The following is a 16,755-nucleotide window of genomic DNA, read 5'->3' as shown; positions in this document are numbered from 1 at the left end:
CGAGTAGCTTTAGGTTAAATTTAATAAACAAAGAAGAGATATTCGGTACCCGTTAGTACAGCGGCATGTCTACGGATTTACAACGCTAGAATAAGACGTTTGATTCCTTCGGTGAGCTCACCATATAGCCCGATGTGGCTTTGCTATAAGAAAACAAACAGGAAACACTTGAATCATAAGAAAATATATAGGAAGCTACTTTTAAAACAAAAGTTTTTAAATGCTTAGAAGTAATTAGGTAAAACATTAATACTGATTATTGTGAAAAGAAAATGTGTTAATTGTTGTTGTTTTTTATTTTGCGCAAAGCTACACGAGGGCTATCTGCGCAAGCCGTCCCTAATTCAGCAGTGTAAGACTAGTAGGAAGGCAGGTAGTCATCACCACACACAGCCAACTCTTGGGCTACTCTTTTACCAACGAATAGTGCGATTGACCGTCACATCATAACACACTTTTATTTTGTATAAAAATGATTTATTACAGAGTTCATGAATTAGATATTAAAATTAAAAGATAATAAAACATGATTGTATGTGTAGTTAAACGATTGTTCTATGTATCATTTTGTTTGAATATATAATAACACTGTTCAAAAACACTTTGAAACATTATAACATGAGATATTTAAAATAGATTAGACAAAATGAAATATCATACATTTCATATGTTTACGTAAATATCATAAAATAGAATTGAATAGATCGTTCATTTAGAAAAGTTATTTTAAGTTGACTGAAACTGCTCGAACTTCTGGCTGTTTGGTGAATGTGGGGTACATTATTGAGTAGAAAGTATGCAACACTTTTACGCTAACTAAAATGTCCCATAAAATATTGAGAAGTAGAATACAGTGAATATACACATATCGTTTTGTTTCACTGTGTAAAATGAAATAACGATGTTCATTAACTTTTAAATTCACTTACATTAAAAATATAGTTAAAGTATGATGAACTTTAAACCTATGTAGAAAATGTATGATTACATAAAGTGTGAACTATCTGTGTTCAATATAAAGTATAATGTAAATACATAGATAGTGATAATGTGTTATGTTGGAGAGTCACACTTTTGGAAACGTGCAGTCTAATTTGATATAAAAATTGTAATTACGTAAAATATGTCAACACACATTTAAAATTTTGTGAAGTGAACATTAAATTTATATAGAGTTTCAAAATCTTATTTTCAGTATTAAATATAACATGAATAATGATGAAGTATTATGACTGAATTTTGTTTTAATAAAAGTTTTCTTCCTCTTCTTATAGAGCAAAACTGCTTGATTATATTCTGTGATGACGAGAACCTGACGATGACCGACGAAAATCAAAACGTTGTTCGCTCCTCTACGTAAAAAAAAATTCCTCAACCCAAACGAGCCGTTTTTACATATATATTATATTATCTAAAACCAAAGTTTATCAAACCAATCAGAGGTTTTGAAAAAACAAACACATTAGACTGAGTCCAGATTGCGTCATGTCAGCAACTGGACCTTTCTCTCCTTTCTATATCTTCTCTTTCTCTGTCTACGCTTCCAGTGTGACCACATGACGCTCTTTGTATTTCCTGACAGTCCTAAAGTTTTGCTATCTTGACGTTGGTTTCTAGATTGTGTGTGTTTGTGTGTGTGATATCTTTAGCAGTGTTTTAGCATTAGGCAGTCTCATTCTTTTATGAAATTTTAATGGAAAAAGAGTTAAATAAACAGTAAATCATTCATTTCATATATTTAGTTCTAGGTAATTAATAAGCCTAATTCAAATAATGAAGAATATCTAATGTTGACCCAGTGACTCGTGAAAGTGAAACAGCAGATTTGTTAAAATTCTAAAATATTGGTTTTACTTGTATCGTAATAAAATTTAAATGTTGATGAGTTAATCATATGTGAAAGTACAGTAACGTTGTCCACCTCTGTAACATGCATATAAAATAAAAATATAATGTATCATGTGTAAAATGAAACAGTGAAATTGTCGCAAGTTTGTCTGTTAAATAAGCGACCTTTTTTAGAATAATTTAAATATAATATTTCAGGAAATATGAAATAATTAATTAGTGTTTTATGCTGACTATATTTAATCAAGACATGCAGATCTACTTCATAAATGCCATTGTCTCCAATGTCATATCTACCTGTCAGGGCGGCCAAGCAAGGCATTCCTGGTGATGTGGCCCGGCATGGCCAAGCGTGTTGAGGCGTGCGAATAGTAATCTGAAGGTCGCGGGTTCGCATCCCGATCGCGCTTAACATGCTCGCCCTTTCAGCCGTGGGGGCGTTATAATGTGACGGTCAATCCTACTATTCGTTGGTAAAAAGAGTAGCCCAAGAGTTGGCGGTGGGTGGTGATGACTAGCTGCCTTCCCTCTAGCTTTGTGCGAAATTAAAAAAAAACAAAAAACAAACAAACCTGGTAATGTATCCTTTTGATGCCAGTGCCTTCTGGTGACACTTCCTGGAACTCATTCTCTCTAATACCATTATCATCTCTACCCTTTCCTCTCTCCTCCCTAAGGCACCAAATGAGCGCGTGGGTCTAAAGTACAGTCCTAGCTACTAACACCCCTAGTATGTGTATTCAAAAGTTCATATTTATTCATATTGTGTGTTTGTTACTTTCTTGTTTGTTTATTAATTCTTTCCACAGTTTGTGAGCTGGTGAACCAAACTTGGCATATCGACTCCAAATGCTTCATGGAATGTTCTTATCTATATGGTGTAGCCACCCTACCAAGTAGGTTTAAAGATGATCAGAAGATGACTAAAATATGATGAAGACCTAAAACAAGGTTATTTTAGAATCGCTAAATTCGAACATGACATCCAAGTTTGTGTTCCTAGCCCCCTTGGGATCCAAGGAGCACCGTATCTGAAACTGTGCTGACATGATGATTCACAAGTTAGCGTAAACAAACTTGGCATATATGCTGAGATGTCTTGGTGATGTTTTCTTTGGATATGAACACAAGTTAGGATAACTAGGAGTGATTAAGAATAATGAAAAAGCTAAATTTGTACAATGAGGCCTCCGTAAATAATGAAAAGGCTTAACATCACATCGGAACACAGTTATGTTAGGCTAGTAACTATATTTTATTTAGGTTGGAATGAACCCATAACTAGGTGGTTACTTTTCTTTTGTCTGTTGAATTTTGCACAAAGTTATTCGATAACCATGCTCAGTAGCCAGCTGTAATTTGAACTAATCTTTGTACTCTCTGAAAACAAATAATGGGGTTTATCACAGATGATAGAGCAAACATGTGCAGCTATGGGTTTCAGTTCCTCGATCTTCAGGTTAGAGTCGAATGCCGTAACCACCAGACTGCATGATTACTCATTTGCTTACAAGATCAGGCAAATATAAATTCTACATCATTTATCACCATCAAGAACCATGCACTGAAAAGTATAATTAACCTGTGAGCAGAGGACAATCTGACATCCTCTCAAACACAAATAATAACTGGAACTATGTAAAAAGGAAGACACGGATTAGTAGGCTTAATGAATGAACAAAATGGTGCAATTCCTTTATTATTAAGTCTATAATAACTGACATTTTTTTTAAAATTATGCCTGTGATAAGACACATGTATTATAAAACAATATGCTTATAGAAAATTCCAGAGATATCTAGAAATATTTATTTTTATCTTTCTTTGCACTGTTAACACTATTATATCTGTTATCACAGTTATATAAAAGAATTCAGTGTTTTGTACTATTTCATTGTTTTGATTAATTTAAACAGTTAATAATATACACAAGAAAAATATTGTATGTGTTTGTTTATTTTTGAATTTCGCGCAAAGCTACTCAAGGGCTATCTGCGCTAACCGTCCCTAATTTAGCAGTGTAAGACTAGAGGGAAGACAGCTAGCCATCATCACCCACTGCCAACTCTTGGGCTACTCTTTTACCAACGAATAGTGGGATTGATCGTAACATTATAACGCCCCCACGGCTGAAAAGGCGAGTATGTTTGGTGCAACAATGATGCGAACCCGCGACCCCTCAGATGACGAGTCGCACGCCTTAACTCACCTGGCCATGCCGGGCCTTGTATGTGTTTAAACTGTTTGTATGTGTGTTCATTTTCATTTTAATTACAAGTGCCTCCGTGAAACTCTCATAACCAGGACCACAATTTTTATTATATATTCTATATTAATTTACGTACTGTATTTGTGAATTTGTCCTAAAACTCCTCCAACAGTTTGGCAGGTTGGCTCGGGATGATCTGGAGAGATGACTTTTTCAATATATTGTAAAGCCACCTAGTCTTATTTTGTTGGAACACAAAGTGGGGCCAAAACATGCCTGAAAGAGCTCTTAGATAGGTCTGTAAGTAGGTTTACAGAGTCGCTGAATTTAAATATGGTATCAAGTTTTATTATTCTTGTATTCATTGTGATACAAAGATGCAATTTTTGAAACTATATTCACTCCTCTACTCGCAAGTTAGTGGAATCATACTTGGCGCATGTGCTCAGGTATGACAGGCAGGTGTTCTAATAGAATTTATTATTGAGTATAGACGTCTTTGAGGTAACTATAGAAATGAGGAACCTAACCAGTATACTTAGATCTCTGTAAACAAGAGAACCTTTGTGTCCTGCAGTGGAACGTGGATATTTTATGTTAATTATTGTAATGACGCAACTGGACACGTTATGACCGTTTATAGCTCTTAATAGTTATATCGTAACCTGAAAAGTATTGTATGTATGGACTCCATCTAGAAATAACATTTTCTACCTGTATTTAAAACCCAGGATTTTAGCATTGTACGTTTGCAGGTCTACTTCTGTCCCATCAGAGAACATGCTGTTTCCAAAGGCTTCTTTTATCTGAGGTCACAAGACACGTGGGAATGCAGGTACATAAGAATTAACTGTGAGACTGAGAAACTATAAAAAATTATTTTGCTTGAATTAAATATTGTAAAGATTCACATCTTATAAAAAGTGTATTATTATCATAACACTGCAAGTAATAGACAAACTATTAATTCGGTAATTCGAATAGAAACGCTTAATAGTGTCTCTTCTATCCTTTTCAAGTGCTTGAGATATATAAAATAATGAAAAAACGTTATAAACGAGGAATGACAGTTCACATCTGTGTAGAAAACAAAACAAAAATCAACTTAAGTCGATATGCTGCTTACGAATTATTAATTGTCAGAGCAGGTAAATATTTGACAGCCCTACACTGGCACAGTGAACTTATATAGCTAGAAATTGGGTTTCGATACCTATGGTGGACAGGGTACAGATGGTCCATTGTGTATCTTTATGCTTAACTACGAAGAAACAAATATTAGAGAAAAGGATTTAGACATTTAACTCACGTTTAAATGAGAATAACCAGAACTTGTAATGTTATAACAACAAGATAAAAATCAGTTAATAATAATATCAACCTATAAGATGAATTTGGCATATCTGAAATGTAGATTATTGAACACCTACTATACTTTCGTAAATGAACGGTTTGTACATGCGATTTCACATTTTTACAGTGCACGATATTTCGCTACACCATGGAGTATGGCCACCTAGAACACCCTGGTACTGATATTGCATTGTAAAAATAGTGTTGATGAGGTCATCATTTATCTTTGACCATTCCTCTGAAATAATTCTTTTCGGGTTTCTTAATACCTGGAGTACGTCTTACAAACTGTGACATGCCTTCCAAAATCATCCACATCCACTAGATGGCAGTACAGTCTGAGTAGCCTAAAGGCTATTTCATTTGCTCAATCTTTGCTGGATAATTCTGTTTTGTCCAAGTATCTGAACAACTATGTACCATTAGTTTAAAAGTATTTTCATATTCCGCTAACGACGTGCTTGGCCTGCGTCTCCTGCTCACTTTTATTCGACTCTTCGTTGATCATCAACATACAACTCTCCCTGACCTTCAACTGACCACGGCTTACCGATCCACTTTAGTCAAGTGTCTCTATTTCCTTCTCTTTCTTCAGTTCGTCTCCCTTCTTCCGCGGCTTCTCCTGGCACTCTCCTTTATCCTCATAAAACTTAATCAACGAACATTTTTTCATCTTCGAGTCTCGACAGAACAAGTAAACTCAAAAGTTACGCGCCCTACAATCCTAAATCACGAGAATGAAAACATAATTTAATCTAAATTACTACCATGCTTTTTAGCTTGGCTTTTCTAATATATTCTGAGATACTTAAAACAATTCGCAACAGCTTACTTTAAGTGAATGACTTCCGTTTGTCCCTTTGATGACCCTTCGAATTAACAAAACATCACATGTGTTCTTTGAGTTTAGCAACAGTTCAAGAACAATTTGGAGTATCTTGAATCACATATTTCCTTCAAAGTAAAGACTGAGAGAAAATTACATGAAAAGTATATGTGTATTGATCACCAGATGCCTGATTTTCGTTACATTTATTTATCCATGTAACAGTGGTGTTGCCTTGTTGTGGTCAGTAAATTACAAATTACAGCAATTCTTTAATTATTTTTGTGCAGTGTGCTTTACATTCGTGTCGCATAGCAAAAGTAATAAGTGGGCATTCTTTTGACAAGCGTATTTGTACGTTTTTCTTCTGGAAAGTGGTCAATATTTGGACAGTACTTTAAGATACGACAATGCATCAGAATTGTCAAATTTTTTCTTCTACTTTCTTGCTAGTGTAAACCAATTTTTTTCTTTTATATTTTCTGAGTATGTACGAAATACAATGTATATTTTATATTATGAAGATGACAACTTGATTTTAAAATAATAAGTTCGTATAGTTGCTGAAATGAGTACAGAGGTTGGGTATGTTATATTAGAACGATTTTGTAATTTCACTGCATCATTACTGTCCATGGTACCACATCCGCATATGCCGTATCCGACAATCTTGCATCTTGAAAATACCACTGCTGCATAGATTCCATGGCAAAAGTCGCTGTCATAAGGTCAACATGTCCAAAGTGTACCACTTCACTTTGCAGGCTTTACAAAAACCATCTAATTTACTAAGCCAATAGTTCCCAGCGTTTGTTGCAACAATTCAAGCGTGTAAAAATCAAAATAATATGCATACGGTGACTTAACTGAAACACTGCTGGCCTAAATCTTAAGGCCAATGAACCTAAAGACAAAATATAAATTTTACGTTGTTAGACTCAACCACTTATTTCAGTAGAGCTTCAAAGATGAAATAAAAAGAGGGAAAATAAAAATAAACATCTTTTTAGCATTTAATAGAGAAAATGTGAACACTATGAAATTAGCCTAAATACTAGCTGGTCAAAAGTTTAAGACCATACTGAGACGAAGCGTTAATCGGTAAACAAGTAACGAAATTTAGTCATTTATGATCAAGCATTAGCGTTGTCAACATCTCCCACTGACATCTTCTGTGTTACATTGGGTTAAAACATGGCAAAGGCTAAAACATTGACAAAGTTTGAACGTGGCAGAATTGTCGAGCTGCAATAGCAAGGCCTCTCTTAACGTGCCATCGAGGTGAGATTGGGCATAGTAAAACTGCTGTTGCAAACTTCTTAAAAGACCCTGAAGGACACGGAAGGAGAATTTCAAGTAGTCGGCCCAAGAAAATTTCGCTGGCGTTGAGCAGGAAGATTCGGCGGGTTGTTCGGCAAGACACCAGCCCATCGTCGACCAGATTAAGGCCCTTACGGACGCAGAATGCAGCTCAAGAACAATAAGACGGCATCTACGAGAGAAAGGCTTTGAAAGCCGTAAACGTCTTCAAAGGCCACGCTTCCTTCCACACCACGAAACAGCTCGGTTAAACTTTGCTGAGGAGAACCAAACATGAGACGAAGAAAAGTGGAAGAAGGTTTTGTTCTTTGATGAGAAACAATTTAACCTGGATGGTTCAAATGGCTTTCAACGTTATTGACACGATAAGGATATCCCACCGGAGACATTTTCTACACGATACAGTGGAGGAGGTTCCATCATGATCTGGGTGCTTTCTCCTTCAATGAAACAATGGAGCTTCAGGTTATACAGGGGCGTCAAACAGCAGCTGGTACATTGGAATGTTTGAGAGAGTATTATTATTGACTGAAGGCTCTCGCTTGTGTGGAAATGACTGGATCTTTCAGCAGGACAACGCTGCAATCCACAATGCCCGCAGAACAAAGAACTTTTTATGGCAAATATCGTGATTCTTTTGGACCATCCAGCATGTTCGTTCGAACTGAACCCCATTGAAAATGTTTTGGGGGTGGATGGCAAGGGAAATCTATAGAAATGGACGTCAATTTCAAACAGTGCACGATCTTCGTAAAACCATCTTCACCACTTGGAATAACATTTCAGCCAGCCTTCTGCAAACGCTTATATCGACCATGCCAAAGCGATTGTTTGCAGTTATTCACAATGACGACCGTGCAACTCACTACTGAGACCTCTTGTTGGGCATTTCCTACCCTGTTTAGGACTTCTTTTTGGTATGGTCTTAAATTTTTGACCAGATAGTATTTAGGCTAATAAGTTTTTTTTTTTTATTTTGCCTTTTCTTATTTTCATTTTTCGAAGCTCTACTCAAATAAGTGGTTGAGTCTAACAACGCAAAATGCATATTTTGTCTGATACCCACTTTAATCACCAGCTGCTGTAAGTATGCGACAGTTGAAGAGATATTTCTAAAAGAACCTTGTAAACAAGTGAGTTGTTTCGCTTTTCCAGATACGAATTATTCTTGATTACTGTTGTCTGGGACACAGGGATGGCTTTGCTTACGGCGAGTAGAATATGTCTTTTTGCGTATCTCCTTTTGGATGGGTCGGATGAGGCGTGCGACTCGTAATCTGAGGGTCGCGGGTTCGCATCCCCGTCGCGCTAAACATGCTCGCCCTTTCAGCCGTGGGGGCGTTATAATGTGACGGTCAATCCTACTATTCGTTGGTAAAAGAGTAGCCCAAGAGTTGTTGGTGGATGATGATGACTAGCTGCCTTCCCTCTAGTCTTACACTACTAAATTGAAGACGGCTAGCGCAGATAGCCCTCGTGTAGCTTGAGTATGTTTATACTCAAATGTGTCGAGAACACATTAACAAGATACTGTATTGCTGTTGTTTTGAATTAAGCACAAAGCTATATAATGGGCTATCTGTGCTCTGCCCACCACGGGTATCGAAACCCGGTTTTTAGTGCTGTAAGTCCGCAGACATACCGCTGAGCCACTGGGGGTTTAAGATACTTTGAACAGATGCTAGATGTATTGTGCACATACCTGTTGGTATAATTTGTTTTCATTCAATAACACACTTTTTCATCCAGTGTTCCTCACAGAAACTCAAAGATAAATTAATCATGGTAAATGCAAGCTTAGATTTGATATTATTACTATCCTCGTTTTCACAAAGTGAACCATCAAAAGCAAAATTTAATTTTAAACAGTTACAGCTGAGAAAACATGCATATAAAAATTTGATATAATATGTCTGAATTAAAAAAAACAGTTTTTTACGTAAAACAATTGTCTTAGAGCGGACTATAATTATAAAAAAATTCGTTTGTTGAATTTTGTCCAAAGCTACTCGATGGCTTTTTGTTTAAACTGTTCTTACTTTCAGAGTGGTTGACTATAAAAATAAACAGTAAAGTATTTGTCCACTTTCTTTCAACGAATAATGAAATTTACCGTAACATTATAACGACCCCATGGCTGAAAGAGAGTTTAGTGATGGAGTTCGAACCTGCGACCCCCAGATTACCAAACGAGTGCCGTAACTATCAAGCCATACTAAGCCACAGTATAAAGAAACCTTAAAGAAAAAATAGATATGTATACATTAGAATTCAGTTTCAGGTTTTCCCCTTATATGGGTTTGCTAAAAAAACACACACATGGGGCTATCTGCTGAGTCAATCGAGGGAAGGACTCTTTTTTCTGAATCCGAAACCTCAAAATTGTCTTTAACTCACCACGTTAGTTTGATATTAAGTTCATTCATTAGCCATTAGTTCTGAAGTTTGATGTACCAAAGAAAAAGAATAGTGTTATCATATTTAGAATAACAATTTTACTTGGATGTATCTAGCAGTAGGCGATTGTCAGCCGGTGTAAAAGACAATATTTCTCGGAAGTTCAAACAAAATGTGACTTCGCTCCCGTTAATAAGAAATTAGAGAAAGAGCAATGGATAATCTTGGATAATTTAACAGTTAGCGGTTAAAAATATGAAACTAATACTCAGCCATCAGAATTCTGTGTCATTACTATTTCTCAGGTTATAAACTTCTTAAGTAATAATTCTATTGTCAAGATCTGAAACCGATCAGTAAGTTCTTCACCACAACAAATAGTTTAGATTGTTTATCTGTTTGTTTGTGAAATTCGAGCAAAGCTACACGAGGGCTATCTGCGCTAGCCGTCCCTAATTTAGTAGTATAAGACTAGACGGAAGGCAGCTAGTCATCACCACCCATAACCAGCTCTTTGGCTACTATTTTACTATCGAATAATACGATTGACCGTTACATTATAACGCCCCCAGGACTGAAAGGGCGAGCATGTTTGGTGTGACGGGGATTCGAACCCGCGACCCTCAAATTACGAGTCTAGTGCCTTAACCACCGGGCCATGCTGGGCCCAAAATAGTTTAGAAGTGATGGGATGTCAGAAGTCAATGAAAGTAACCAAAAGCGTCGAATAAGTCTTCAGACAGATGTTTATTTAGCTAAATCCACACGTTATAAAATGTAAATAGAACAGAGTTTAAGATGGATAGTTTACAGGGTGAGTTTGAAGTAATGTTGTTATTTACTTATAATGAAGACCAAAACAAGTAATTCCTTCCTCAATTGTAATAGAATTATGTATATGTATATGTGTTTTGGGTTTGCGCGTGCAATGCAATACTTCACAAGTTTTTAGTTTAGTGTGTGTGAGAAAACGTTAAAGTTCAAGTTTGTTACAAATACAACATTATATATAACGTATCATTTCATGTATGTTTAGCTATAAATCTATATTCGACAATGTAAGAAGGTAGCATGTTTTTCATACAAGATGCAAAAAATATATTTGTTTTTACAACTTCTCACGTTTTCTTCTTTACAAATATAATTTTAGACAAACCACTGTATTAAACCAATAAACTTGTTCTGTGGGAAAACAAGACGAATAAGTTCAAATTGTGTTTTATTATTTTTTTAACGGAATTCGTGTTCTTTCATTGTCTTTTAAGGAAACGTATTTTACAGTGTTGGGTTTTCTTGTAAAAACAACAACGATTCCAAGCGACTTCTGTAAATATAGCAAGTGTTGAACACAACAAACCTAACCCTAACATGAAAAATGCCCCTTCAATGTCTTTCAAGTTAACATCCATGTTACCTCCAGTTAATTTTGTCGTCACTACGGTGCAAACCTGAGTTTCAAAATACCTTTCGACCCAGTGTTCCAGTATCCCTACATCCCATAGCTTGTCAATCCTGTTAATAAAGAAACACATGTTGAAAATATAGCAATACAATCATAATTACCTAACCGATAATTATTCATCTTTGACATATTTATATCTACAAAACTTCATTTCTCCAATTATATATTACATGGGCATTTTTTGTAGACAATGCAATACTATAATTTTATTTTTAACTTACTTTGTCAACAGCCCTTACTCCAGTTTTTGGTTTGCAAATTGAATCATGTTAAACAGTGAAACGTAAGTTTCATAAATCATGTTATATGCAGTAAAGTAAATTTAGAAGTGCAACGTATTTAGAATTTTCATTTATAAATCTGCTAAAGGATTGTTTGTTCTGCTCAACGAAAAATGACGTTTCACAAAATACACCTTTAATTCTATCTATGTTTTATTTATGGATTTAGGATGTTAATTGAAACTTCAACCTTTTTTTCAAGAAAGCTCTCTATTTTCAGATGAAGCTATTTCTGTTAATAATAACAGAAGTAAATTATTCATGTGTTATATTAGTAAAAATTAGCATTTAAACATTAGAAAGTAGGTATTACGTATTATCTATAGTAAACTTATACTTACGCGTTATTAAGGCCTTCGAGGTAGGGACTACCAAGTCTTGTAGCTACAGCCAACTGGAATACTTCCGAAAAAGACTTTGGAGCCAGTGCTAACCCGCATGAATTAGTTTTCTTGAAATATTCACTGATGATCCTATAAAGTGCATACTCATCTCCCAAAAGAACAGCCTCGCCATTGGCCACCCGTTCAGACTGTTTATTTGTGTGGTAAATTACTTCAGCGAAGAGGTTGTTTTGCAGACGATGGTTGAGAGTCATTAGAGACTTTATCTTGGATTCCTAATAAATATTACAAGCTGTTTTCAGTTCCAAGTGATTTTTATGAGCATCAATTAAAGTAAAAATATTATCTTAAATGTAATCTTTCTGGCCTATAAATCTGATGAAAATGAAATCAAAAATATCAAATACACTAGCAGCGAAAAATAGCCCAACGTATTCAGTACATTCTTTCTCAGAACGAGACTTGAAACTGGAATTGCAAGAATAACATTCAGAGAAGAAGACATTGACAAACCATTCTTTCTTCTGTTTATTGAATTTTAAAAATTCAATATTTTAAAGTAAGTAATGTTCGAATTATGGGACTCAATATTTCCAAAGGTTTGCTGCTCCTGATGGCAAAATGGTGGTCAAGGTTAACACAGTGGATAAGTTTTATACGAGCTTAGCAGTTCGGCGAACTCCCCATTGACAGAACGAAACGAGTGAATTTTGATTTCCAATGTTTCACGTATAGCCTCTAAAGCTAGTAATAGAATTTTGAGACATTCCTACTAAAACTTATCTACTGTGTTAACCTCGACCACCATTTTGCTATCAGGAGCAGCAAACCTTTGGAAATATTGCCTCCCATAATTCAAACATTACTTACTTTAAAATATTAAATTTTCATAATTCAATAAACAGGAAAAAATGGTTTTATTTTATTTCATTATTAATTTGGCAAAATGAGAACAATTTTCAGTGTTAAATGTTTTACCGAATGTTTCTTACCTTGTACAATATATTTTTTCCAAAATTATTGTGATAGATAAATCTACAGTTTAAATAAATCGTAACTCAATTTTAGTCTCCAAGACTTAAACTCAAATTCATCTGAGGATCTAATTTATATCATATTTGTAAACCTTTAGTAAAATAAGAGTACTATAATGAAAAAATAATAATTTCTAATTTTACATAAATATTGTTGGTGTTACTGCTAGGGTAAACCTATTTTAAAAAGTCCGGTGGGTTCGTTTAGAAAAATCAGTACTTTTTTAAGTACTTAGTAAGCATAATTGCTTCAATGTATAAGAATATTTTGTTTCATATAGTTTATTTCTATTAATTTGTTTTGCTATTACCTTTTTTTATCCGAATTATTTTTTGTTTGTTCAGAGATTTTAAATAAAAACATGAGACGATTAAAAAAAACTTGTAGGATTTTTTTGAATTTTATCTTCGTGCATCTACAAAATATAAATCTTGCATATGTATTCTAAAGATGTCTAGTGTGGGTATTAAAATATTAATTAAAAGAAAGTACAGAACAATGTTTCGATCTTCTGAGGTCATCTTCAGGCTACCAAAAAGAGTTTGTAACTCTTGCAGATGTTTGGTCACTGAAGTATCCTGACCTTTCACACTTATCTTGAAACTAATACTTGTGGTAACCTTAGATGAAATACAGTTTCACGAGTTAGTTTTAAATGCTAGCATTATCTGGAAAAAAAGCTTTGAGTTTCTAAAAATACTTACTTGAATCTCTTGGTGCAAACCCGTTCCCTTTTCCAGCAGAACCGTTATTGTCTTGTCACTGGTAAGTTCTTCCACTGACTTGACTAGCCATTTAGCTTGCGGAAAAGCAAGGAATGCTATAAGATTACCACTATAGGTTGCTATGACAACGAGTTCAAATAACCACCATGTTGCAACTACAATGCGCGCCGATATTGCGTCGGGTAAGTGTTCACCTCCTACAAGAAAATGTATAATTACGAGAAAAAAAAATCCTGCAAATTGTTTTGGAATTTATTATATAAGTTTGTTTATAATGATATTACGACTTGTAAGTCTATGGATTTACAACGCTAAAAGTAGGAGGACAATTCCCGTCGGTGGGCTCAGCAGATAGCTTGATGTGGCTTTGCTACACGAAAACACACACATGACATAAAGTTATTATTTCAACAAATCATCGACAAGCTTACGAGGTGTTTACATTTTTATTTATCTTTTTTTTGTTATTTTACGCTTAAAAAGTACTGGAAATGAAACACATATTTTTGTTAATTTAGAAGCGGTTTTTGTGCCAATAAAGAGAAGAGAAAACAATACTGCACTTACTGAAACAGGTTGCTTAAATTATTTTTTAAACTTCGTAACATAATAAGAAAACATGAATAAAATCCATCACATTCTAGCTGTACTAAAGTAACGTATTTTGTTATCGTTTAATCATACGCACCTTGTGTGAGAATTGCACCATAGACATACCAAATGCAATTCATTAATTTGAATAGTCCCTTATCATAGTTGACTTTGGTCTGCCTTTGATAGTAAGGGCTCCACTTGTTCACACTATAAAGTACAATACCCATAATGGGTACGGCAACCACGATGGATATCCAGACCTATGAAAGAGTGATACTTATTAAAATCGTTTCAACATATACTTACGGGACTGTTATCTTTTACTTCCAGTTTTTACAATCCTCTCCAACACAAAATTCTTAGTCAACTTAGGACACATTTGAGATTGAATAAAATATTCGACTTTTGTGTTTTTCTTTCAAGTGTGGTTTTTGGAGTCAGGAATCCCTAGTCGCCGCTCATCTTCAAAACCACTCACAATATAATATGTGTTGATCTTTGTAGTAATGTAACATTATTCTTGGACGTATCAATGTTGGTTCAATCATTTATTACTGTATTTCAAATAAATCCTCTGACTAGGTAGGGACCGCGGGTTCGAAACCCCGTCGCACCAAACATGCTTGCCCTTTCAGTCGTGGGGGCGTTATAAAGCGACGGTCAATCCCACTATTCGTTGATAAAAGAGTTGCCCTAGAGTTGGTGCTGGGTGATGTCTAGCTGACGTCTCTCTAGTCTTACACTGCTAAATTAGGGACGACTGGCGCAGATAGCTCTTGTGTAGTTTGCGCGAAATTCAAAATCAAACAATCAGAAGCATTATTAATTTAAGATGCTTCTCTGTTGTTTTTTTAGTGTACTAGTGTGTGTGTGTAGGGGATTCATCGACTACTACTCTGACAAACATCGAGTGGACAATCGGAGTGCTTCTATGAAAATGTTATTTATTGTTTAGTTACTTTAGTACGTTTGCGCTTTTGCCCTTAGGAAATCGATTAATTTGTTTGTAGTTAAACACAAAGCTGAACAATGGGCTATTTGTGCTGTGCCAACCACGGGTGTCAAAACCCAGTTGTTAGCGTTTATAAGCCTTCAGCCTCACCATTAAGTCAGTTGGACACCCCTTAGAAAACAATCTTGCCAGTACATGTATATATATATATATATATATAATATCATGTACAAGTAATTGACTAAGATTCACAATCGGCAAAAAGTGGTTTTAATATTTAACACGTCGTTAACCACAAAGTAACCTTTAATAAATACTGGTTTCAATTCTTTATCATAACATTACAGACAACCCGCTCTGGTCAACAGTAAAATAAACTGTATAAGCTAAAGTTAAGTTTGGACACATAGCTCGACCATCGAGTTAATGATTTTTGTTAAATTGAATATAAAACTACATCGCAGCAAATTCGAAAAACTTAATACAACTATGTTTAGTTAACCCTATTTACACTGTTTAAAAACCACTTCAACCATGACACCAAGATCCTTTCTTTCATGATACTGTTAATGGTTATTCCCATCCAAATTACACTTATAATTAAAATTATGAAAACCCACGTGCATTATCTTGAATTTGTCATAAGTAAAACCCATCTGCCATTTATTAGCCGAACTCGCTAAATATTCTAAATCCTTTTGTAAAGCAGTAGCGTCCTTTTCAAAGCCAGCAACACCAAAGACCTTAATGTCATTAGCAAATTTAAGTAATTTATTGACCATTTTTTCATCTATGTTATTGATGTAATTCAAAAAGAACAAAGGTTTTAAAACTGGGCCCTGAGGTACCCCATTATGACATTAATCCATTTTGTCTGAACTCCGTTTGCAAAAGCACTCTGCTTTCTTCTATCTACCCATTTTTCTAACCAGTTTGCTAAGTTATCTCCCAACACCTATAGAGTTCATATTTTAACAAGTCTTTAAGTGGCACTTTGTTTGTTTGTTTTTTTAGATTTCGCGCAAAGCTACACGAGAGCTATCTGCACTAGCCGTCCCTAATTTTGCAGTGTAAGATTAGAGGTAAGGCAGCTAGTCATTACCACCTACCGCTAACTCTTGGGCTACTCTTTTACCAACGAATTTTGGGATTGACCGTAACATTATAATGTCCACACGACTGAAAGGGCGAGCATGTTTGGTGTGACGGGTGTGGCACTTTGTCACATGCTTTCTGAAAATTTAGATATATCAAACCTACACTCTTATCCTTACCTGCAGCCCCCCAGTGGCTCAGCGGTTTGTCTGCGGACTTCCAACGCTCAAAACCGGGTTTCGATAACCGTGGTAGGCAAAGCACAGATAGCCCATTGTGTTGCTTTGTGTTTAATTCAAAAACAAAACAAACAA

The 16,755-nt window shown here is 35.2% G+C and overlaps 1 protein-coding gene across 5 annotated transcripts in view; it reads right to left on the bottom strand.

Annotated features, from left to right (window-relative positions):
- Nucleotides 1-11,155: 11,155 nt before the first annotated feature.
- LOC143250681 (putative glutamate receptor) overlaps nucleotides 11,156-16,755 on the bottom strand; it is a 40,847-nt gene continuing 35,247 nt past the window's right edge. For all 5 annotated transcript variants that reach the window (XM_076501577.1, XM_076501578.1, XM_076501580.1 and 2 more), the window contains 4 exons: nucleotides 14,489-14,654; nucleotides 13,780-13,997; nucleotides 12,038-12,315; nucleotides 11,156-11,465 (listed from right to left, as the gene is read on the bottom strand). In XM_076501577.1, coding sequence (XP_076357692.1) covers nucleotides 11,204-11,465; nucleotides 12,038-12,315; nucleotides 13,780-13,997; nucleotides 14,489-14,654 — 924 coding nt within the window. In that variant the 3' untranslated portion in view covers nucleotides 11,156-11,203. The remainder of the gene's footprint in view (nucleotides 11,466-12,037; nucleotides 12,316-13,779; nucleotides 13,998-14,488; nucleotides 14,655-16,755) is intronic.

This window comes from Tachypleus tridentatus, chromosome 5 (assembly GCF_004210375.1).
Source record: "Tachypleus tridentatus isolate NWPU-2018 chromosome 5, ASM421037v1, whole genome shotgun sequence".
NCBI lineage: Eukaryota > Metazoa > Arthropoda > Merostomata > Xiphosura > Limulidae > Tachypleus > Tachypleus tridentatus.
Note: the sequence above shows the minus strand (reverse complement) of the source record. Positions and strands in the feature narration are given on the sequence as shown.